The 25027-nt window shown below is 38.5% G+C and overlaps 3 protein-coding genes across 7 annotated transcripts; all 3 read right to left on the bottom strand.

Annotated features, from left to right (window-relative positions):
* Positions 1-2633: 2633 nt before the first annotated feature.
* On the bottom strand, positions 2634-6009 carry LOC117164457 (synaptic vesicular amine transporter). The gene is made up of 7 exons (XM_033347514.2): positions 5715-6009; positions 5241-5450; positions 4337-4603; positions 4100-4140; positions 3708-3854; positions 3135-3456; positions 2634-2965 (listed from the first exon to the last, which is right to left on the bottom strand). The coding sequence occupies exons 1-7, from the start codon at positions 5818-5820 to the stop codon at positions 2748-2750; spliced, it is 1311 nt and encodes a 436-aa protein (XP_033203405.1). The 5' UTR covers positions 5821-6009; the 3' UTR covers positions 2634-2747.
* A 1138-nt stretch (positions 6010-7147) lies between these two features.
* Positions 7148-16507, bottom strand: boss (G protein coupled receptor bride of sevenless). Of its 4 annotated transcripts, none has more exons than XM_033347455.2 (10): positions 14704-16507; positions 14503-14612; positions 12786-14437; positions 12552-12680; positions 11939-12427; positions 11149-11658; positions 10202-10690; positions 9407-9747; positions 8659-8895; positions 7148-8019 (listed from the first exon to the last, which is right to left on the bottom strand). In XM_033347455.2, the coding sequence occupies exons 3-10, from the start codon at positions 12943-12945 to the stop codon at positions 7762-7764; spliced, it is 2613 nt and encodes an 870-aa protein (XP_033203346.2). In that variant the 5' UTR covers positions 12946-14437; positions 14503-14612; positions 14704-16507; the 3' UTR covers positions 7148-7761. The 4 variants fall into 4 exon arrangements, with proteins under 4 accessions (XP_033203346.2, XP_033203347.2, XP_033203348.2 ...); XM_033347456.2 differs by having other exon boundaries at positions 8707-8895; XM_033347457.2 differs by having other exon boundaries at positions 7755-8014.
* A 130-nt stretch (positions 16508-16637) lies between these two features.
* LOC117164428 (lysyl oxidase homolog 2) lies at positions 16638-24744 on the bottom strand. Of its 2 annotated transcripts, XM_033347459.2 has the most exons (8): positions 24058-24742; positions 22249-22395; positions 20786-21073; positions 20211-20417; positions 19650-19947; positions 18258-18386; positions 17977-18100; positions 16638-17141 (listed from the first exon to the last, which is right to left on the bottom strand). In XM_033347459.2, the coding sequence occupies exons 1-8, from the start codon at positions 24266-24268 to the stop codon at positions 17004-17006; spliced, it is 1542 nt and encodes a 513-aa protein (XP_033203350.2). In that variant the 5' UTR covers positions 24269-24742; the 3' UTR covers positions 16638-17003. The 2 variants fall into 2 exon arrangements, with proteins under 2 accessions (XP_033203350.2, XP_033203351.2); XM_033347460.2 differs by lacking the exon at positions 22249-22395 and having other exon boundaries at positions 24058-24744.
* Positions 24745-25027: the final 283 nt, after the last annotated feature.

Raw genomic sequence — 25027 nt, 5'->3', positions numbered from 1 at the left:
ATTGCCAAACTAAAATAAAACGGCTAATGAATTAAAGAAACAATCTCCTTTTCAATATGTATCGCATTCTATTCCTTGTAATATCAAAATTCCAATTTTGTCAATTTTCGTTCAACGTTTATCAAACTCCCTATCCCGGAGCAATTACCAGCGTCAAACAAAATTTCCATACATCGTACATCAGTTAAGCAACCAAGTAACGAATAGCTGGACGATGTTATTTCTTCGAACGATTAAGCGTATCTCAACAGGGGGTGCGAACTCGGAGGAAAACAAAGGGCGATGTAGGATTTCCCAGAGGCTTCTGGATTCTACGTGGAATGGTTCTAGCTGCAATACTGATTTCCAGCGTCTACTAAATTTGTGCCAGTATACGACGGTCATTTTCACACACACCCCTCGCCCCTCTGCCGGTTCATGACTCCTTTACCTGACCAACTCCTCGGCAATAGCCGTTCCGAACCAAACTCTCACCCTCTGTTCATGGTCTTTATTTCGAGCCGGATTGCAACCGTGCGAACATCGATTTTCTATTTATGGAATATAATTTAACCAACGTTATTGTAGGATTACGGCGACGTTAACGTCATCCCACCACCAACCCACCACCTTTAAGAGAGGATTTAATATTCTTTAGGTTACGAGGCGGGATGGTCGTTCTCTGTTTGCTACGATTCATGGAAGCGTTTAATTGGTTGTATCGAGCGTGTATACGAAACTATCGGTAGTTTACGCGACTTTAATTTCGTAAATATACTGTATAATTCGAAGCAGATTTTCGTGTACTTCTTCTCCCAGGTGTAACATAAACAGTGTTTCATTTTGTTTCGTCATTCGGTACCAGTACAAGGATAAATTCGATGTTGTGGCTTTTTTCGTGAAAGCACAACATAAAAAACGTAAGCAACGTAAAAATGTAATAGCTCATAAAACCTTCCTTGAGGGTAGTAAAAGAGATCGAGATTCGGACATTGTGGAACACGAAAAGCAAGGAAATAAAAATAATTGGACGGACAGTTCGCTGAAAGTGTGTTAATAGAGTTCTCTTTAGTTCGGTATCTTCATTTTAGGGACCAAAACATAGTGATATGAAATAGGATATCCTATTTATTTTTCATCCCGCAGGTTCAACGCAAAGGCGTTTTTCACTCGTTAAATATTTCAGCGTGGGTAGTTATTGTAGAATACATTGTCGTAGAAGTATATTTTAATCCACATTTGTTAAAGCGAACATTAAGAAACTTATGATTTTTAGATTGCTAATTTCTATTTGACGATGTACTAATATTAGCATATCCGACGTCAAAGAGTATTCCTATTTCTAAATAATAATTTCTCGCGAAATTACCTTCTGACATTTAACATAACCTACTAATCGGAAACAATTATCTAGATACCTAATTAGTATTTAATCACAGTGAAATATCGACGAATTTGTTATTTTTCTTGATAATTTCTTTGTTTCTTTTGACTATAAATACGAGATGATTGTTATCAAATATCAATGTCTCGATGCTATTGTATTACCGACACGTCGACCTAATTACGCTGCTAATTTACTTGTGAGCAATTTAGCGAATAATTAGGAATTAGCAATTAGTCGTTCGACTAGCCGACCGAGCGTCGAGCAACGGTTCCGTTTATTGAGAAAACCGCGTATGAACCGCGTGCAGTCAGTTTCTTGTTTGTGTGACACGACGCGGTTTCCGTTCCACGTGAAAACGACCTTTTGTAGTATTTTTGCCAGTGAAAATAAAAAATACGACGTGCCAACGGCACAACAGGGAGGTGTGGTAATTTTTTAAATATTTTATTTAATTTAATAAGTTTTGAATATCGGAGGAACTACAATTTCCCAACAAATTTCTGGCATTCGTTGTACATTACCACCATTCTTCAGAAAAGAACCAAATTAAATATTCTATGTGTACATTTCATTACTCGTTCTCCGACGAAATAACTATTCAGTTATCACTGTTATTCAATTAATTTTAAATGCGTAGATAGAAAATGTGTATATATAATTTCGATAAAGAACAGTCCAATTTCTTGAAATTTAGGAAACAATTGTGAACGTCGTCGCGTAATGTCCGCGGGACGTTACTTAGCAATTTCCAGGATGCTAATTTACTTCGTTATAACTTACGACGTTGAGCTACTCTCCGTAGTATAGTTGAGTTGGAATACAATGATGTTGCTAATGTTGTTTCCGAGCGTTTCTGAGACATAAATTCGTAACAGTGTCCATGAAAACTACTTTGTTAATAATAGTTAATATTAACCGATTAAACTTCTCTGTAACGGTAAATGACATAATATTTAATTTTTTGTAAGCAAATAAGTGCAATACCGTTCGTAAAAATATGTTGACAAAATACAATATTTTATTTCTATTTTTAAATTAATTCAGTAACTTTTATATAAGATGCTCGTAGCTAAATATAACTATTTCTTTGCTTCGCTAACGAATAAGAAAAAGATACTTGGGTCGATCATCGGCACTGATAGGTACAGGATATTACAAGTATTATGTCGTAGGATGTGTACCTATTTAATGTTTAGTATTTTATTTATTCATTGGGAAAAATATTTAAGGATCGTTTAATGTTTTTACCTTTATTTTTTGTCACTTCTTAAATTGGTTTAATTTAACAAAAACCAGATATTACGACTTATCCTTATAGAATTACAATATATGTATAAAAGAGAAGTTAATCTTGATAATTGGTAGAAGCCGTTAAATTATATCAGAGATCGTCGTCAGAGTCTCGAAAACGCTCGTACTTCGCCACTGATTTCTGAAAGGTCTCGTAATCCTTCTTTTCATCTTGCTGAGTTAATAATTTTCTTCTTTCTAAGGTGAGGTATATCAGCAAAGGACAGTAGCCGACGTTCATTAAGCCGATAATTCGCATAACCCATTGGAAACCGATCGTCTTCACCATTTCTCCTCCCACGATGGGACCTTGAACGAATATTCGTTATATTATATATTATCTAAAAGTTGCTTTATTCACCACTGTATTTCTGTCAAATTGAATTTTCTGAATTGAATTTGTTTGCGAACAACCGCCTCAACTATTAAAAATATTTTGATTGAAAATACTTTTACAGAGCAAAATAAAATAGCTTACCAAGAGAATAGGCCAGACTAACAGCCACTTGTTGAATCGAGTAAACCGGACCATAATTACCATTTTGGTCCACAAAGCTAGCTAACAATGGCACTAGAGCAGCGTCCGCTACCCCAATACCTAAACCCATTCCTAAGTGTGGAACTGCCAGTTGCGACATTGTCTGCGAGGATGGTATCAAAATGACACTTATACCAACTAAGAGCATGGCTAGAACAGCAGTTTTACTTCGTCCGTAGCGGTAAGCTATCATGCCGAAAAAGTTGGTCCCAATTAGATAGCCCACGCTATCTGGAATGAACACTGTTCCCAGTTGCCATTTCTAAAAGAAATTTTTCTATATTTCTGTATTTTTTACATTTTGTCGTAATTATATATACATTCTTAATACTAGAACTACCAACAACTAGAAATGTGTATCGAAATAACAGATATAATAGGAAAAGGAAGACAGGCACGTATCAATTGATCTTTTTGGCTATTCTGATAATTCTAGCGTTAATCGATCAAATTTGTGACTCGAAATCATTGGAAGATAAATATTATAATAATAAAGTTGATACTTTTGGTAACCTTAGGTTTTATGTGAGTTCGTAACCAGATTGGTAGGCAGGGCTCTAAGATAGCCATTGGTGATGTTGAACACCATATAGCTCCAACAATTATTAGTACGTACGGATCGCATAGCAGATGTGTCCAAGACGTTTCTCGATCGCTCGACTAAAAATGTCGTTTATCGTGTTTGTAAATGAGATAAAAATCAGTAAAACTGAGTAAATAATAGAACACTGAATAACATTCCGTTGTAATAAACGTTGTCCTACTGTATTCGTGCGTGACAAATTGTCAACGAAGAATTTCGTTGAACTAATTTTTTACCGTTCTGTATTTGTCAAGTGTAGGAGGATCGTCGCAAGATTGATTTGGAAGAAGATATTCTATATTACAGTGTATATATTATATACCTCGGTGTTCATTTTGACGTCCAATGTAAAAATCTGCAGACCTGAAAGGAAATTACCATTGAGATCGTTGAAATCTAACGTGTAAATGCTTTATCAAGGAATCATTTCTACCGTGAATCATGAAACTCTGCAATCTCTTATAAGATTTATAAATTCTAATCTTCAATTTTCTAAAAAGAATCCTGAAATATTAAGTAGGTATTGAAAAAATTGAAAAAAAGTAAAAAAGGTTCGTACAAATAGTAACGACGATGAAACAAGAGACCAATAGAAAAGGTGCCATTTTTCCTTCGAGATCGTAAAGGACAGAACCAATCGGATATCCAACAAGAACACCCAACGCTATGCTTCCAAGAACGAAGCCCATAATCTTGGACCTCTTGTCCTCTTCAGGGTACTGTGAAGCGACCAACGACATACCGGAAACGCCGATACACGCGGAGGAAATACCCTGGATGCTTCGAGCCAGAAACAGCACTTCGTAAGTTTGGCCAAACGCGAACACTGTAATAGTTGTCGCACTCAGAGGATGTCTTTGTTCTTACTCCGTCGAGCTTTTGGTAGTATTGTAAAATGCGAAATACCAGGTTAAATATAAAGTGAAGCAGTGTTTTGGAGAGGAGAAAACTTGTTGCATTCAAGTGAAATAATAGTTTTGTGTTAAAGAATACTATGCAGAAATTTGAATGTTTCTTTCAAGGTTATTAATACATATCTTAAAGAATATCACCGATGAAATATAGCGATATTAATTTATTGATAATATATATTTCCTCAAATAAAATTATCCATTATAGAAATTTTTATAACTACGATATTAAGCGTTTATTTCCCTTTCAGTAGTTAAATTACAATAGCTTTTAACTTGTCGAGGAATTAAGAAAAAGATTTGGTCGCGCTTCTTATTAACTATTCTCGATGAAGATTTTGAAAGTAGTCGAAAATTTAAGAAATATAATTTTTAGCTTCGTTTGATCTTGTTTCGACGAGGATTAACGAAGCGTTATTATCTGTGATATTTGTGATAGCTAAAAAATTGTTTCGCACGTTTCTGGGAAAACTGACGGCTTTTAATAGGCAAGGCAAATAGCATCGTATTGTACAACCGGTTTAAACAATTAGATAAGTAAAATGAGCTTACGCATCGCTGCTAGCAGGAGACTTAGATTTCCAAGGAGCAATGGTTTGGTGTATCCAAAAGTAGCGGTAAAGATGCCCACTGCTGGATTTAGTATTAATTGCATCAGCGCCTTTGAGCTTAACAACAATCCCACTCGACCATTCTCGTCGCCTTCATTGTTTATCGTCGAGTTTCCGTCCAAGGTGCAAAGATAGTCAGGAATAATCGGCACTGAAATATTTTTTATCCTTTCGACGATCCACGCAAATAAAGTCGATATTTGTATAAAAAAATCTTCAAAATCTCTTCAAAAAATCATTAATATTTTACTAACGGTTTCTAAAGTTCCTCTCTTATTTTATCTTATATTATTTAAAAAGAACAGTTACGAATATATTTGAACCAAATTAATAATACACCAAGGATCTCTAAAATTTTGTTCCACGTTTTATCCCCTTAAGAAGACCGATTACTAATATTCGAACAACACTTTACCAACAACCGTGAGCAACACGTTGTCCAGAAATAGGCTGAGGTAGACGACAGCAACGACGATTGCCCTGGAGTTTCTTCCTGTCTCCATCGTTGTCTTCGCCCACATTGAACCGAATTCTCAACGAACCAAACCCTTGAAGCACTCGATTACGATCACTCGAAGCTTCCAAGGACATAGTCTCTTAGTAAAATCGATTCTACCCCATACCCTTCCCATCGATCGGCAAATTTTTTCCTCTTTTGCGCGAGATCACACAAGTTGAGATCCAGTTAGCCGTCGACTTGGAGCAACTTCTCTTCGAATTCGCTTCCTTCGATACCAGAAACAGGGTTTTATACGTGACTGGAAAGCGAACCAGTCCCGATCATGCTTTTATAGGTATCCTGGCTGTGTCCTTGCGCAGAAGCTTTTTCAGAATACGCGAGTTGGAACGCGAGTGTCGCGGGCCCCTATACACGACTTTCACGAACCGATGCACTTTTCGATTTATAGTTGTTACGGCCGCCTTATCGAACACCGCCAGCCACCCTGCTTTTCATTAGTTTTCATCCGATCGTCACATGGCGTGGAACTAAACCGTCAAGAAGATCGAACACTTTTACGAGATTTCGTTTGGCTTGAGAATTTAGTTGACTTCTTTTTCTTGTTTGCGAGGTTTTGTTCAGTTGAGTTCAGTTGAGTTCGGTTCGGCTCGGTTCGGTTTAATATCAAAGGATCGTAAATTCGTACCATTAACTTTGCAGCTTAGGCATTTGATTTAAGAGTTTGCCAGATTTTGGATTTAAAGATTGATCAGAGGGTGGACGAGTCATTTCTAAAGACAGTGGATTCGTATTTGATTAACTTTGAGAATTTTTTCCAATTTAAAGGAAAATTAAATAACCAGAGGAACTGTTTTATACGTTAGTTAATTTTCCACTCGTTTCGAGTAGTCTGTACACTTGCCGTGAGTTATAGCGGACGTCCGCGACGTGCCACCGGTTTCCGGTTACGGCACTGTCATCGATATTCCTTCGGCACGTACACCTGTGCCCCGATTGCGGAATTACGTTCGATCATAACGCAATTTCGGCAGGGAACACGCGAAATTGCTTCACTTGCACGCGCAACCCTTTTCTACGTGCGAAAGAGGCTCCGTTCGTTCTCATCTCGTTTTCTACTTTAATTATAACGATATTGGCAGACGGAGCGGCTTTCGCTTCACTTTGAAAGTCAATCGAACGCTTGCCAACAATGTTTAGTAAATTATATCGATTAAACTGTTATTTGAAAAGGAAAAGGAAAGGGAAGAAAACATAAAAACAACGTAAATTATCTTCAATGAACGGGGATCTGCGTAAAATATTCTTTAAAACGAATAATGATTATTAATTAATGATTAATATCGTTGGAGTGGACGCATAATTGATGTAGGATTGAATCACGGTATCCGTTGTTGTCATAAACGAAACACTGTTATGTATTCGTGCTATAGTAGCAGAGCGTCGTCGTTACAACTTTCTTATTCTTCTTCTCGTTTCTTGACGATTGACGAGCAATTCAGACGTACAACGTAAAGTTAATACATATAGCGATTAAAAACTATACAAAGTATTCTTTGCTGATTTACTACAAATAGTGGCAATAATAAGTAATAATTAAGGTACATAACTCGGGACTAGATTATAATAAAGTAATTAACCACAGAATTTATTATAAATTCTAAGCTGCAGACACACGATGATGCGCATCTCTATACATATATTGTAGTAGATCAACGCAAACTTATTTTATTATTTTTATATTTCCGTACGACGATAAAATGCACTCGTTGATCAAAAAATTTATCTTCTCGTTCAAGAAGTCTGCAGCCACAAAAATCGACCAATCGAATGGAAACAATTTAATTCACTGGAAATACGATCGTCTGTACGATATTTAACCCTTAATTGGAATTCTAAGATAGTCGAAAGGACTATCTTTATCGCTTTTTATCGTAAAACGAACGACACTAAACGAAATTAAAGGTCGGTTGAGGATTAAATTATTTATAATGCGATTATTGTATTAAAATCGTGTGATTCTGGTTATTTCGTCGTGTTCATTTTCTTCACAAATGGTTGCTTCGGTTTGAGTTAACCTAGGACTGCTGGGTCGCGCAGGATAGATCTCATCGTGGGATTTACGGCTGGTGGAAACGCTACCCTCGACGTACACGTCGGTCTCGATGCAGTCTTTGTCGTCCTTGGGCTTCCGCTTCCGCTGACATTTTGGCCGCGCGTATGTCGTATTCGCGTTGCACCGATCCACGGGGCTCATCCTTGACTGCAAATGTAATTTCCTTAATTCTTAACGAATTATGTTTACGATTCTATCGAAAAGCATCTCGTACAAGAAGACTACTAGAAATATTTTAATTTGATAATTCCGCTGTAACTATATAAATAAGTTACTGCATTATCCTACATCGAAAAAGTATTACATCGTTATTTCAAATAATTATTCTACTATAAGTAATAGAAATATCGTACGAGCCATTGACAAGCGAAGCTAAATCTAATTTCATTGAATCTATTTCTAGGAACGAAATTCAGAAGCTTCTTTCGGACAATTTCTAGCTCTTAGTACGAGGATACGTAATTTGTTAGTTTTCGATTCTTCGGAAACTCTATTTCTTTTTTCGTACATGCTTATTATAAATACTACATCTGTATCTCTATACTCTATACTCTATCATTTTCGATAATCTACATGGCGTTCCACTCAGGTGTTTATATAATCATCTTAGTTGTAAATCTTTGCAAACTTTGTCTACGATACGATATTGCATAGCAAAACGCGTATCTCATACAAGATACATAATATCACGTTACAAGCAAAAGAAAAATTTTTGCGGCGGGAGATTGGTTGGTCTAGACGAAAGATGCAACGAAAAATATCTACAGAAAATAGAAAAAATCTCACGTCCGCATCCTCGATGCAGACTTGGGGTACTGTGTAAGAATTATTCACTTCTCGCATCTCCGAATGGTAGCCATAATTGTTGTATCCGGGAATTCTTTGAGTATCGGGACTTCTGCTCTGGCCTAGATACTTCTGATTTGGACTTGAACTTCCATAATAGTTTGGATACGCGGATGTCACCTGCAAATTCGTCATACTTCCTCCGCCAGAGTGCACGTAATCGTAAAATGGTCGACTCTGCGTGAATAAAATGTTTTTTCATGTGGATTTTTTGCTGTATAGAATGATTTTATTGTAAGAGGAAAGTCAAAGAAAAAGAAAAAGGAACGACGATTGCAAACAACGAATTCTTTATTCGATACAGTATGTAAAAAGGTAAAAACGCCTATTTTTAGAGATATTTAACATTTTCAACTTTTTAACTTTTTAATAGCAGGAAACGATAGAAATTATCAGAGAAAATAGAACAACAGATTTACAAAGAATAACGTTTACTTTTAGAAACGCGTATTAAATGATTTTGATTAAGGTTTAGGTTACTTTTAAAAAATTAAAACTAAAAATTTACAAAGAATATAATTTTTTCGAAACATTTGATACAAATTTTAGCTTCTTAATGCCTTAAAGATGTAAAAAATACGCAAAGTCTAATAGAAAATAAAAGTGATATTCAAACTACGCGAGTGTCGAACATAATACCGACAAGCAATCCATCATACATAATAACATCATGTTTCATTGTCCTGACCTGCTTGACGATCGTATTGATCCTGGGATCGGGTGCTAGATCGGTCGATCCAAATCTCTGTCCGAATTTCTTCCCTCTGGCCAAATGCGTGACCATGTAATAGGTCCTCGGTATCAGAATACCGATAATGATCAGGTACGCCGTCGAAATAATTCCAAATGACACGACAGTGTCACGACATTCTGGTTCGACGAGGATGAAACAGGTGAGCCAAATGGCCCAGGCGATCAAAAGCCCGATAGAAGTGCCGAAGAAACACTTTCCTTCGCGATAATTACGAGGCAGTTGGAAGATGAAGAAGCACACCATGAACAGGATGATCAGCAAAAATATATCGTAGCCTGGAATCGGTTTTTATTAGTTGGATTTTATATAATTACTCCTGGAGCGTTACAGGAGACACTCTAGGAACACTTTGTGGAAATTGCACGTTTCTGGAAGGATAGGTATAGATACACATACATAAATACGTGGTGTTGGTGTGGGTTTCATTGAGAACGCGAAGCGAAGGGTGGTCTCTTTCTTATTATTTACACACTATATTATTTATTTCACGATACTCGTTGTAATATCTATTAATTGAAACAAAGTTGCATTTCGGGTTCCATTTCTACTTGAAACAGAACGTACAATACAAATTTTCCATCGCTGGAAATAAAATATAATCGTACTCCCTTTCAGAAAGCAATATCTACGAATCTTCTTTTCTAAAATTAAACGATAACTGTTGCTAACTAGCAAAAGAGCTAAAAGATAAAAACTAAAATGAAGAAAGGTAAAACGATGGTAATTTACCTAAAAGAGCGACGAAGAACAAGCTTCTCATAACGACGGCCGGATCATCGGTGCTAAAAGCGAAGAACATAATGGATATCGCGAGTTGCACGCAGAACATAAAGAACACCATCAGTCCTTGAAGATATCCATTAATATGAGCGGTAAATACGCCACCCTTGGAAAAAAGTAAGAAAAATGCTCTGGTAAGCATAACGGAGAAATCCAATCCAAATGCGAGGCTGGTTACTAGGATTTTCCTAGAGTTAAGGTGCTCAGCGCCTAAATAATCGTCGTTGATGCAGAACAGAAGCACCGTTTGCAGCGTGAACACGTTAGCCAGTATTAGAACGATCGTTAATGCTGGATTGCCATCGAGAACGTCCTCGACGATGAAGCGGTAGATAATGAAGACGGCAATCACGCCGCAGGCGAACGTACCACACACAACCACCGTCAGGAAAATTGGTATCCAGTTGCCTGTCTTTAATAAACCCCTGTCGAGTGTATCTGTAACAAACCAGTAACGTTAGCTGCACCATTGTGTTCCAGTGCTAGCGAAGTTTTATTAGAAGTTTTATACGTTAAGGGTGTTGGACGAGAATCGGGAACGTTGGTGAATCGGAGTGATTTAATTCAAAATTTTTGCAAGGACATGTTTCCATGATTGCGCTTCTGTAAATCTTCGATTAGAAATCTTTAGAATCGATAGTTTTTAAACTATTTTTTATGTTTCGCTCTGGTAGCCGCGATACATCGAAATATACATTAAATTTAATTGTTGCAGAATATTATATCGTATTCGCACACTCTTTATCTGGCAATGTTATATCCAACTCAATCACATTGTCGAACGTCTTTTGTTCGATAAAATTCTTTCTCTTTTTAATCGTTTAAAAAGATTTCGCGGTTGATAGTCAGCGTAAGAGTGAACGAGTTAACGGTATTGAAAATCCTGATCAACAAACCTTTGGCCACACCACGAGGACCAAATTTCATCTTGAAATTTGCACAACTCGCGCAATTCTTCGCGTACTTCTTCAAACAAAGCTTCGGCATCTTCGGCACCCTCGACTCTGGTGCGATTCTGAATTTCGAATTCGCTGGCTCTATCCTATAAGCAGCCATATCGACCATCTCTTGCTGGCTCTTCATTGCCACGATATACTTGATTGAGTGCGATTTCGGCACTATGCGGAGAGCGTTGTACACATCCACGTTTCGCATTTCCTGTTTCGAATTCGGATTGAAACGTGGCATCGCGCACGACTCTATCCCTCGAGGACAATTTCGTTTCTGAAGATCTTGCAGTAATTGAGCCAGCTCGGCAATAGCTTTACCGATACCAAGCAAATGTGGCGAATGAATTACAGGATTGCTCGCTGCTTCGACAAATAAATCCGGCGAGGAGATTTCCTGCAGTAAGTCCAGGTTAAAGGGTGAAGTTCGTAAGACGTACGAACCTGAAGGGATTAGGTCTGAAAAACGTATTTGGTAAATTGTATCATTTCAAATTCTGTGTTATTAGAAATTTGGAGAAGCGAACCAGATTTTCGTTGAATAATAAGGGTAAATTACAGTACGATAACGAGGATGGTTTGTAACAATAGCAGCAATGATAGTAGTAGGTGATAGTAGTAATATATTCTGTCTCTTGATCTGTCTCTCTTGAATTCTTCGAACAAAGTGTCCCACAAATTACAAAACGGAAAATGATAAATTGGAATACTTTTCATAGAAGATAAATAACATTCTCACCGTCGACGTCTGATCCATCAAGCGGCAACGCGATCCACGTTTTTCTGGATTCTTGCATCTTTTCTCCTCTTTCGATCCATTGTCGAATATCGTTTCTCTGCCCGATCACAGCGATCACAGCTTCTCTTTCACTTTCGTCCAACTCCAAAGTGTCTCCATAACTTTCCACGCAAATTCCAGCCTCCTTCGTTGTATCGAGAAATAAATTTAACGCGAAATCGTGATTAGCGAGAAGCGCGTCGATCGTTTCGAATCTAGTGCTAAGGTAATGGACCATTAGATTGATCAAAGGCCTTGTCAAATTCTGCTCGTTGTACGTGCTGATAGGCAACACGCTGTAATTACGAAGTGGTTCTAACGTCGTCGCGTATTCCGATGGTAATAGTATTCCCATTTCGTAATGGTTCGTGCACTCTATATCCACGGTTGTTTGCAGCGCTTGTTTGTACACTGTCGTTTCATCGTTGCAGGTGTCGAAGATTTTTAGACCTAGAATATGATAAAGAGGACTTTTGTAAAATCGAATCGACAAATTTTTATTTGAAACTGATCTGGAACAAGGCGAATAAAATTTTAATCTACAATTCGAACAAATTACTGATACTTTACTTACCTAAGGAAAGCCCAGGAATAGACTCGTATTTATTCAAAAGATGCACTACGTACGAAGCGGTGAAGACTTCCTGGAGACCGGTGCTACTCGTAGCGTTACAGTATGGTCCGTGATTAATATTCAAGAACACTAAACAAACCAGGAGAGACCAGTTTTCATCAACGAACTCAAACACGACACGACACAGCACAACTGTAACACAAATACAAAGCGCGCGGTACAAACTTCGCTTACCAGACAATACGGCATCGCCAGGAATCTCGAACAAACTTTTATTCTTCGGACATATATTTTGATCCTCCATCCCTAAAATCGTCTGCGCAATACTCAAAAAAATTATCAGAACGTTGGACAACATCTTTCTTCTTGAAAATACCAAACTAGGTGAAGCCATTCGATCGCTCTTCCTTTTTTTAAAACAATATCGTGAAATAAAGATTCCAAAGGGAACAGGTTTCCGTCATCGTAACCTGTTTAATCGATAGTTCATTCAGAGGGGATGTTCCGTTCTCTTCGCTCGATTCTACCATGATAAATTAAATTATCGAATTACGCTTCTTTCTTCGAGCGAACTTTTCAGAACATTCGTAAAGTCGTTAGTAGAATCGATATCCCTGTGAAAGGGAATATTCGGAAAATTTTGTAAAGGGAACAGTATTCCGTTATCGTAGTCTACTCGTCGCTCAAAGGGTCAGTCGAATTCTTTTCTTCCGATTCTAGCGACGATAAACTGAGTCACGTAATTACGCTTTTCTCTTCGAAAGAATTTTTTTAAAAGGTCGAAAATTTGCTCACAGGAAGTCGGATTTCGGAGTCGAAAGAGAAGTCGAGATCCTTTCAGTCGCTTCTACAAACAAGAAATACCATCGATGACTAGAATCGTTCGATCGCTTTGTAGTCTTTCCCTTTCTTTTGCCTTTTTTCTTTTTTTTTTTCTTTTTTTTTACGATTATCGAGATGTTTCACTCATAATTTCGCTTGGATTCCCCGAGGAGTCTTCGAAAAGTATCCAACAGGGGGATCTCCGATGAAAATGGCGACGGGACACGCAGCACGTGTTACTTATCGCGATGAGGCCTTTCCATGATCGGATCCATCAAATCGCGTGATAAGCGCCACTCCGAGGATAACAATCGCTGTGGAACACGTTTCTTTACGATTATCGTCATCAGCATTTCGGAATAACTCGGCTTCGTACACCTTCTCGTCCGATATAGATTGATATTGTTTCCTATTTCGCGAACCACTCGACGTTTCTTTTTCTATTTCAACGAGTCCAGGAGGTGAATCGCTTTTTGCTGTAGTGATAAAACATTGTCGATAGAATATTTCTTGGGTGTTTCTTCCTGGTTTTTCAATTCTTATAGCTTGAAGTTGAAACTTGGAGATTTGTTGGTCCCTAAAGTTTGAAGAATTTAATGTCGATTAAAGTTCTTATCGGAATAAATTATGGATGTTCTTCTTTTCCCTTTGATCTTTGGAATTTAATTTAATTATAGTCTGCCTCGCTTCTTTTTGGTTTTCTCGAAATTCATATACACATTGGACGGTTTATCGGTTTCTGCCATAAGGATGACATTTATCAGATCCATGAAAACTTCTATATGGATCTCCTATCTTGAAAATGTCTGTTTACTTCTGTAATTATGTCCTTTGTAATTACAGCGCTTTTCGTTTCTTCCTTGTCCTTGAAAATGTATGTTTACTTCTGTAATTATGTCCTTTGTAATTACAGCGCTTTTCGTTTCTTCCTTGTCCCTTGGAGTTCAAACTTGAGATTTTAAAAAGGAGATTTCCGAGTGAAAATAATGCTTTTTCTCGTGATAGGTCCGATAGCGATCTATCTACTGTCGGTTTATCGTTACTTGTAAGGTTACGCCATCGCTCTAAATTTAACAAAATCTTTGTTACGATTGCAAATTTCTCGTAAGATTTTTTACTTACTACTTACAACCAGAAAGATTCACTGGACTTTAGTTGGAATACCCGTTTGTTGTGTTGAATTTACTCACAGTACTCTCAGTGGTTCTTTTTTCCAGTATACGATCATAATAAACAAATCTAAAAAAATAAGCACAGACTTAGCCAAAGCACATTCAGTTTTCCCAATCTTCTTGACATCAAGCTCATTTTCAATTCTTTAAAATCTTACCATCGATCGTTCTTGCGCTTGGTGGGGCCCTCCTCTTTCACTTGCCAAAAATCAACCTATCGAATCTCCCCAAGCAACTTACCCTCGACTCATCTCTCACCAAACTATTTCCACCACTGCTAATTCACGTATTCGCTACGAAAGGCAAACGCATATCCGTAGAAAGTTTTAAAGCGAAGTCGAAAAGGCTGACTGAGCCGCTTATTTTCGGTGGCTATGGGAGTTTCGTGACCGGTGCGCTTTGGGGAGCAGCTGACACGCACTGCACACGACAGTGACCACCACGGAAGCCATACTTCGGGCCCTCCCCCTTCTAAACGTATTACACGTTCAGTCGCGTTCAGGTCTGCAGCCATTTAAGCGGCGCACGTATGGTTTAATTGACAGTCCGGGGTCTCTTGTTTCTCGACGAGAGAGAGATAGATAGATAGATAGATGGAGAGAGAGAGAGAGAAATAGAGACAAGGCGAGGTGTCTCTTTTCGTAGATGATCGAAAACGACAGCGAATGATTCTTTAGCCGGACGAAAAGGTAACCCAGTTCCGGAAATCCGTGTCGACGTCCTCGTTGACGATTACGCGTTCTTGAGTCATACTTTCTTGTTCTCGAGGTACGGGTTGTTCTTATCGCGTGACCGCTTGGTGTACCCGATTGTAATCTGGTTTCGATGAATAATATTGTATTAAGCTGCTCTTTAGGGTACGAATTTTTGCTTTAGCTTTGGCGCGAAGAACAGCAATTTTTTTGCCTCAAGGATTCGATTGAGATGAAAATGGGATTTGCAAGGAATACAATGTTTTTGAGGAGTGGAATTTCAGTATTCCGAAGAGTACGAATTTTTATTCTCATGTTTTGGGCGGGGAATAGAATTCTTTGCGTTAAACGTGGATTCGATCTTAGAATTACGAGAGACGAGGTCCTGGAGAAAAGAAACGCAAAATTTGTTATTTTTAATATTCGTTTAAGGTCCTATTTTTTCATATCTCCTTTTCAGCAGTACAGATATATCGTAAATATCCGTAATACCTATTAACCGTATATCCGTAATATCGGAATTGATCTAGATTTCTCTCAGAACTTTAGAAGGAATTCTATTTGGCACGAAGAAATGGAACAGCGCGTCTATTTAAAATTCGTGAACAAACAAGTATCTTAATCGACAACCAAGGTCCCTGTTCCGTGCGAGAAAAAGTAGGTGAAACGACATGGTCTAATCCGTTGCTAATTATCCGATTACGAGCAATCGTAATCGAAGGTGACAGGGTACAAGGTTCTTCACCTGAAAAAAGAACTACGACCTACTTTAAAAATCTCCGACTTCCCGTTTCTTTTAAAGCACTCTGTAACTAACTTGTTCTCCGTTTCTTTCTTTAAATCAAATCCTCCAGGCAATAATACAGGCTTTATTCTGTCGAACGGCATTTTCAATATTTCCAATTTTAATAAAATGTAAAATGATATTTGATATACTCATTACATATTTTTGACGAATTATTTCTTCGAGAATAGAAAAATTGTTTACTACCATTAGATCAGTATAGAGTGTACATATTTAAATATATGTCACGTTTAAATAATAAGGCAATAATCTCGACGTTGATCTACCAGGCTTCGACATTCTCGTGAGAAACAATTGTTCCAAAAATGACTTTTGTATCAAATAATTTCCATAATTTGTACAAATAATTCACGATTAAGAATTTCTATTCCCATATTAACTAGTTTACTCCTCGAGTGTGTCATATTTTCGCGTAAGCCTATTTCGAAGTCCCAAGTACTTTTCTCTCTATAGAAATCCCCTCTGCCGAAAGAAGATGAAACAGTCGTCGTCGTGGAGCTACAATATAAGACTTTGCTTGGTCCATTTCCCAAATCCCGTTTACCTGCGAAACCATTCGTAATAAAGATAAACGAAAAGATTCGATTAAAGACTATTACCAGCAAAAGACTCTCTTTATTATTTAATAGCATCGTAATTAACACAACTGCCATGGTAGCTTCAATTTCCACCATGTTCGTTCTCTTCTATTGAATTCGAATATTTATGTAAATTCGGGATTTGACGAATACGATCTACAGAAATGAAGTCCAAGCGAAGATTCAAAGTTTCAGCCATTAATTAACAAGCGCTATAGTTTAGATATTTTGTATAATTTCCTGCGGTTTTACACCTTTGAATTTCCTACGAACACATAAACACGAGCGATCTAGCGATTATCGTAACCTTCTCTGCACGTATCGTGGAATCGTGATTCTCGCAAGTCTCGTAAGTCCCTTGCGCAGATGGTGGAATCGTGATTCTAAAGGTTCGTGGATGAAGGCCGACCCATGACGCAACTATGCACAGTGGCGAACGATTCCGTGTAGAGTAAACGACAAATTGCCGCGTTATTGTCGAACGACATCTCGCCCACTTTGAACTCCGGATTTACCGCCACCTGAAAACGTAAATATCGGTTCGATTATCTATCGGTTCTCTCTCCTACGGTATCGCGATTGTCCGGCTTCTCCACCGGCCTTTATGGACCAGATTCTCTCTACAGGCTATTTGATTCGCGCAAGAAGAGGACAGACAGGACGTTATACGTTTGATGTTAGGCTGGTTACTTCGGCAGTCACTCGTGGACGTTTACGTTACGCAATCGATATTTCGATCCCTATTTTCGTAATATTATTTCGAGGATTGTAAGTCATGGATTCTTCGTTGTATTTTTTTGGCATGTGGGACGTTATTTCTTTTCGATAGAATCATGTATGTTTTAATACATTGATCGATTTGAATCGTCTTGGCATTCCCTGTAAAAGATCATCAAGCTGAAAGCTATTTACGTCGAGACCCCGTTAGATCATAGGAAATATTTGAACATTTATTTTGTAAAACGTTCGTTCAATAGTCTCGTTAAAAACGATAAAGTTGAAGTAAACCTTCGTATTTCTTCTACGGTTCTACCTAGAGAAATAACCATTAACGTTAAATTATGCCCCCCCCCCTCGAGACCATTTAACTTTGGCTGGAAACATTTTCCGACGTTATGAATAGTTTTGGAAATATGCGCAGAGATAGATTTAAATGGAAGTGTACATAGAGATAGTAGCAATGGTATTTTCATACGACTACCTATTTTCGTAAAATAGATCGTGCTTGTCAATTTTTAATATCCAATAGTCGGTACCTGTATCGCGACAAACAACAACACAGAGATGAAAATTCTACGCGAATTAAATTAACCAAGCGGATTAAATTAAGCAAATCACGCTCCAAATTAGAATTACCTTGAAAATATACTCTCCGGTTGGAAGTTCCGTTATATCCACCCACTGGCAATCGATGTTGTGCTTGTAAATATCGCTACAATTCACGGAAATACCTTGGTCACCGTAATTGGCGCATTTGTATCTGAAATCATGCAGGCGTCGCTGGTTAATTGGCTCGCCAATTAGACGTCGTCCATCGTCGCCATCAACACGAAAAATAATTTTTCGTTCGTCGAGCAACTGCGTGGCCCTGCTAGGAACCGATCGTTTTCGCTAACGAGTCTGCTAATTGCGTTTACCTCGGCTCCACTCCAGGCAAGCATTGATTGTCCTCCAAGCAAAAGGATGCTTTGTGACCCTCTGCCAACCGTGTCCCGTTCAAGTCCAACACGTCGAACGTCGCGAACACCTCCATCGAGTGGTAATGCCTGTCGTTAACAACCGAATAACGCGGAATTAATGATCGAGCAACGAGCCACTTTGATCGGCCGTATCGAAATCACTGATCGCAGATAAGACGAGTGGCTGTTCGGTGAAAACGAGCTTCGGGCCACGTCCAGCGATTACGAATCGATTTTAGGAGAGTGAAACAGGTTTCTGTGGTACAGGTTGTTAGCGTTAGAGAGATGCATTTTCCAGCTTTTCGTCTGCACGTCGATGGCTTATGAGATTTTATCGTATTCCTCGATGGAATTTCAGTCCATCGAAAGAGGTCCGATGGAAGGTTCTTCGGTAAAAGTTATACAAATGTCTCGTATCGATATCGGTCGATCGAAAGAAATTTATTAATCCAGAATGGATCGATGGTATAATCTAGCTTTTAATACGTCGTTCGAGTGCTTGAAACCAATTTCGATCAGACGAAATTTCTCTGGCATAAACGATTTCTAATGTATTACGAGCTCGTAATATATATACAATATTATTCGAGTAATCGAGATCGATTGCAATCGACGAAAAGAGGTTTTGTTGGTGAAACACGATTTGGATATTTCTCGATGAATCCAGAACGAACCGTAAGTTCTTATCGAACTTCTAATATATTATTCGTATAGTCGAAATGGTTTTCAATCGACTAAAATAGGTCGAGCAATGGGATTTGTCGAAAATAAATGGTTTGGAGCTTTTGAACTTTCTGAAGATATCATGTATCTCGTATGTCGGATCATGTATCGTTGTTCAATTTGTTCGCTTTGTTTCTAAGCTAGAGCTTCAAAATTCCTTTCAGACTAAAAGTGTTTGTGGCGTTTTCAATTTCATTGTATTAATATCATTAGTGAAATTTTATAGCCACTAAAAATTGACACTTTCATTCTTCATTCGATTCGTAAGTACGATTTAACGTATCACCGATAGTTTTCTGAATTCGTAATAGTTTTCGGTTTATTATTCCGACGTCTCATGAACGTTGCAGTTCATCTGTTCGGGGCTAGCCTAAAACTGAGTATTTCGGGTTCTGTTAACTCTTTTTACGGTCAAAGCGATGCCTTCGAGTGGCCAATGGGAACCCATCGTTCCGATTGATAATCCGAAGACCGACTATGATGAATTCACTTTAAATACAATTTATCGATTATAATAATCGATCTTAATTTTTACCAATTGTAATCAATTATTACAATCGATAGATTTTACCTTAACCAACTTTCGTTGCTTTATCTTTCTAGAATTTTGTCGATCTAATTACTCACATATGACACATATGCCATTCCCAAAGATGTTTCGGTACTGATGGTCGAAAATCCGCGATTCCAGCGTTTAAAATCCTCGCAGTGAATCTTAAAAGTCTCCTCGTCTCTAGGTGCCAATTCTCCGATTCCTTTTGTATCTTATAAGCCTGAGAAGCAACACAATTCTCCTCCATAGCACATTGTAACCAGTATAGTTGTCTATCCTCGAGATGCGCCGTTCGCATGAGTTCTATGTGATCGAATACCAGATCTGGCATCTCTCGAAGACATACTACGCTGGCCACGTTCTGTATCGAACCTGTAACGCGTACGACGCAGTTACGGAGTAATTGACATCCCCGGAATCAAATATTTTTCATAATATTGAACGTTTGAAACGATTAAAGGGAAGTTTTTTAAAAAGCACGAGCATCTCCACGAAACAAGCGACTTAAAATACTAAGAAAAGCGAAAATCTCAACGTTTAGAATATTTATCGTTATAAATATTATTATTATTCCCTTTTCAACGAAACAAGGGGAACAAGGAAATCCAGGTTTGTTTCAGCAGCGTTTTTATTACCTGGACAATCGAGAAGCTCGTCATGCAGACAGTCGATCAGATTGTTCTCGTCTCCGTGACAGTGTACGCCACTGATGGTCATAGGTATCTTCTCGCCGCCGAAAAAGTTGGTCTGGATGGCGTCGGAGGCGTAACCTAGGCCCAATTGCCGACAAACCACCGCCGCTTCGAATAGGGACCAACTATCACCACAGACTACACCCCAATCTGAAATGAAATTGCTTCGGTAGTCTCCCTTTATCTTGTATCTTCTTCCTTTTCTGACAATCTTGAGTCGTCTGTGTTTTTATCTTTTCTTTGTTATCAGCATGTTATACGTCGTTATTATCTCTTCCTTTTTCGATCGAACGATAAAGTAACGAAGATAAAAATGGAATTTTCTCGAATTTTCGTCTTTACATTTCAGTTTTTTCTCCAATTTTTCATTTCAATCAGAGATTACGGGAGAAGAATAAGTCGACTTTTATCGATCTTCCAACGTTAAAATTAAACAAAAAAGAAGATAAGAATACTGGAGTAAAACCAGTAACGGCTTTTAACGTAAAGGCCACGCTGCGCGGCGGATTTAACGATACCTGAATTTCCTAGTTTGATCTCCACTCTGCCTTCGTTATGGACACGGCCGCCGGCCAACCTTATCGCCACTCCCTGCTGATGGATATCCTTGATTCTCCGTTTCCCTGACTTCCTTTTCAGCTTTCCCTTCGCCGTCCCTTCATCCTCCTCGTCCTGCTGCTCGCGGGCGCAAATTACACCGGCTGCTTCGCCGCCCTCGCAGTCGGAAGCACCCCATCCGTCGAAGCGGCATTTCGACAGTTCGTTCTCGCTCCCGTCGCAATACACGTTGTCCATCCAATATCTTCCTGGAATGTTTTGTTTTTCGTCCTATACAGTTTTTTAAGCCTTCTATCGGTAATCCTCTGCAACCTTTTGCGGTCCCAAGCACGAGCTATTGGAAAAACTACGAGTTCCTCGGGATGCAAGCTGGTTCTTTTTGCTCTGGTCTACCAGCGATGAATGCCCGAAACGAAACGTTACTTTCATCTGAGAGAAATCTATGGGGGAGTAGCGTGGTACAAGGAGTTTCTGGTAGAATCGATCGGGGGATACAGCGTGGTAAATGGCAGATACCGATGGTAGATTGTTTTCTTTTATTTAGAAAGAAAAATCATATTGAATCAGCTTGACAGTAACTTTATTATTATGTGACTTTTTTTAGCAGATAATTTAGCTTTTTTATAGTTTTTAAGATATTCACTGAATCGAGAAAATGCGGGGAAAGAGTGGAAGAAGCGTTCGCCGTTGTAGTGCCCTGATCACCAGGGTGGAACGGTTTTCGCGTAATCGGCAAGATGGGGTCGATTTGACCTCGACTAAAAGGAACAGGTGAGAGATACGCCTTATCTGGATGGATATATACGAGTGCACTGCGTTAACACTTAATTGGCTTATCGACTAACACGTTATTTCGAGTGTTTTGCGTTTCGGTGCAACGTTTCGTACGTAAACTATGCGAAAACACGACCCACGAGCGAATCAACCTGGTGTCTTGTTAATTAATCGAACGTAAAGAGTACAAAAGAAGTACGTAAATACGACGAAAAGAGAGTTGGTTAATCGTGTACGTACATGGGACCGCAAAAGATTAATCTCTTTCCATCGCAAACGCGAACGAGGATAGCCCGACGAGGATCGACAGCGACGTCCTTTCGATGCTTTATGATCCAAAATAATCCTACTTGATCAACTCGGTTCTTTCAACAAAGATCCTATTTACGAAATAGTAACATACGAAATTCTCGTTTTCTTCGATTACCGTAAATATGCTTTCGCTTTTCACCAAAAACTCGCACTGCAAGAAATTAAAATTCCATATTACGAAAGACGCAAGTAAAAACAGAATTTTCAATTTTGTTTCCCGAATATACAAAGAGACGGACGTTGCATACGTTACGATTCAAAATTTCGCGTTCGCGTGGATTCTGAGAGAGGAGGGAAAGAAGTATTGACTTGAAACGAAGAGACAATATTATCTCACTTCTGGCCTGACCAAAGTGACCGTTCGACGTCGGTTTAATTGCACCGTCGAAGCCTAATTGCCTGCAAACCACATTGGCCTCCAAGTAATCCCATTCGTCGTCGCATACGCTGCCCCATTTCCCATCGTGAAGTATTTCCACGTTTCCTGCGTAACCAATCGAATTACAGAGCTTGTACTTGCTGGTTTTCCGGTTCCACCGCGTGTCTGGTTAATGACAGAGTTTATGGGGTTGCCGCGATAATTGCTCGATTAAACGGTTCGTCTCTTCTCGAATGTCAATTGCTCGTTAGCTTCGTTCTGTTTTTTGCTTTGAAATCATTCCGCACGGTATAAGCGTGCGCAAAGGGAAGATTCTTTTGCGCGTGACAATTTGTTTTTAGATACTTACGGCTTTCACGCAATCATCCATACGTTGCAGGTTTTCTACTTTGCTACTGTAATTTTACAATTTCTACAGTTTGTTCGCGACATTTCATTAGCGAAAATGTAAGTTTCCCTCGTAACGTACGCGCTCCCTTGTACGCTAATTTACCAATTAGCGATATTGGTAAATTAATAAATTACAAAGCCTAGGTTACAGGGTTCTCTCTTTATACGATAGTTTTCTAATTTGTTGTTAAATAAGACGTTCAAGTAACTCAAACTTTCGTTTGTTTTATCGACAAACTTGTTACTGTTTGCGTAAAAGGGTGTCCGTTGATATCGATAACTCGTAACTTGTAATTTGGAAAAATGTCATCGATAATGTTAGTTAAATCGTGCAAGAATAGTGAAGCGTAGGAACTTTTCGAAGATAATTTGCAAGATTCTTACGAATTAGGAATTTCAGGAGTAGGAAGCCTCGATTTTTATAATATTTGCCAATCGATTTACGATAGAAACAGTCTCTGTCGAAATTTGAAACTCCGATAATTTTAATTTTTTGCTTATTCCTTCTCAAACAGAGAATCCAAGATTCGCTACGAAATAAAAAATTTGCGATTCCTCGACACTCCGTCGTATTCATCATCGACATTTCTGGATTAAAATAACAGCTTGCTAATCAGAAGGAGACAGATTGACAAGAACGTTTGGTGCAAAAACGGATCTTACGTGAAACGTCGCGGTTTTATCAGCCTTTTCTCGTGTAAGTTACGCAATGGCGATTAAAAAGGGGTCAACTCGAGGATGATTTATGTCAACGACTATGTGTCAGCGTGGTAAACGTCGCATAGGCACAGAATCGCGAGCTACAAGATAGGATAGCCATCGTCAAATTGGACCATAAAACAGGATAGAATCCGTCCCAGACATTGGCGTGTCAATTTTTATTACCCTCCATTGGATATTACACTCCAACCTACTATATTCCTTCTTCTCTGTTACGTCGATTTTGCTCCCATGTCGAACGTTCTCTCTCTATTTTTCGTGGAAAACGGTTAATCTTTTCGTCGATATACGTGTACTCGTATTTGGAACCGAATCGAATGTAACTACAAAGTTCATCTTCCAGTTCACGATCGTAGTTCTTTGAGATTTCTACAGATTATTTCAATCGCTGTTATATTTACATCGAGTTACTAACAATTCGAGTCTAAATCTTTGTCATACGTACTACACGTCGGTATATTTTATTACATTTTAATACATTCAAATATCGACATTTTCAAATGTATATCTCTTAATTTCCATCTCTCTTTTTTAAACGGAAAACCGCGTTTAATTGAAAAGTGTTCTATTACCCTCGAAAGAGTACCACTTTATTTCTAATTTACTCGCAAACAGGGGAATGCCAGACGAAACTTTGGAATTCGAAACACTCGTTACCTTCGTGTCCGCCGTTCTCTCCACCCACCAACTTAACCGCTCCCTCTTGCTTTTTCAACTTCCGGATATCCTTCTTCAGTTTCTTCACTATCCGCGCCTTCTTCTCGCGAACTTTATCCCAGGTACCGTTGTTCCCTACACAGACGTCCACCAACGCTAACGTCATCAAGAATCCAACCACTAATACCTTCCAATTCATTTTCGATTTCATTCTTCAACTTTTACTATCAATTTCTCTCATTAACCATACTCAAATCACGTTAGACTTTTATTCGTGCTATTACAACGAAACCACAAATTTATCGTCCCATTTCTTCAAAATATCTAAATATTTTTTATACGAATTGAAATTAATTTAGGTTAATCTAGGTGAATTTAGAATTAACTAGGATCGTTTAGGATCATTAGAATTGTTTAGATTAATTTAAATAAGCTTCATTCAGGTTCACTTGTTTAAGTGCCAAAGTGAATTTAAGAAGGAAATATAGCTATTTATATAATATGGCATTCTTTTCTATCACAACCAAGAAAATGAACACAGATCTTTGCAACTGAATCTTTCTGCGGGAATAACTATGTTCGCAGTAAAATCACCGCACGTGTATTTCGTTTACCGTACCACAGGCTACTGATACATGCCTATGATCGCGCGATGTAATATATTTGCTCCAGTTGTAAGACAAGCGTCGCAATCTCTCGAGTGTTACGCAGTGAAGCAGTGCTGCATATGGCAGATCGCTTTTTCTAGCCTCCCTCCTATTTCTTTTCGTTCCACGCTTCGTGAATCCATGATCCGACGGCTGGATCATCCGATAACTATGCAAGCTGTTAGCGATGAAACTACCAGATTTCCTCCGGTCAATGGCGACCCTGACACGGAGCCGTTCTTCGTGTTTCGGTTAACCTTCCGAAGCTTTTCTGAGGAATTCTTAACAAAATCTGTGTGGTCGCTAATAAAAGTCTCGGTACG

This window comes from Bombus vancouverensis, chromosome 15, assembly GCF_051014615.1.
Source record: "Bombus vancouverensis nearcticus chromosome 15, iyBomVanc1_principal, whole genome shotgun sequence".
In the NCBI taxonomy this organism is placed as follows: domain Eukaryota; kingdom Metazoa; phylum Arthropoda; class Insecta; order Hymenoptera; family Apidae; genus Bombus; species Bombus vancouverensis.
The sequence above is the reverse complement of the archived record's forward strand: the minus strand, read 5'-3'. Positions and strand labels throughout refer to the sequence as shown.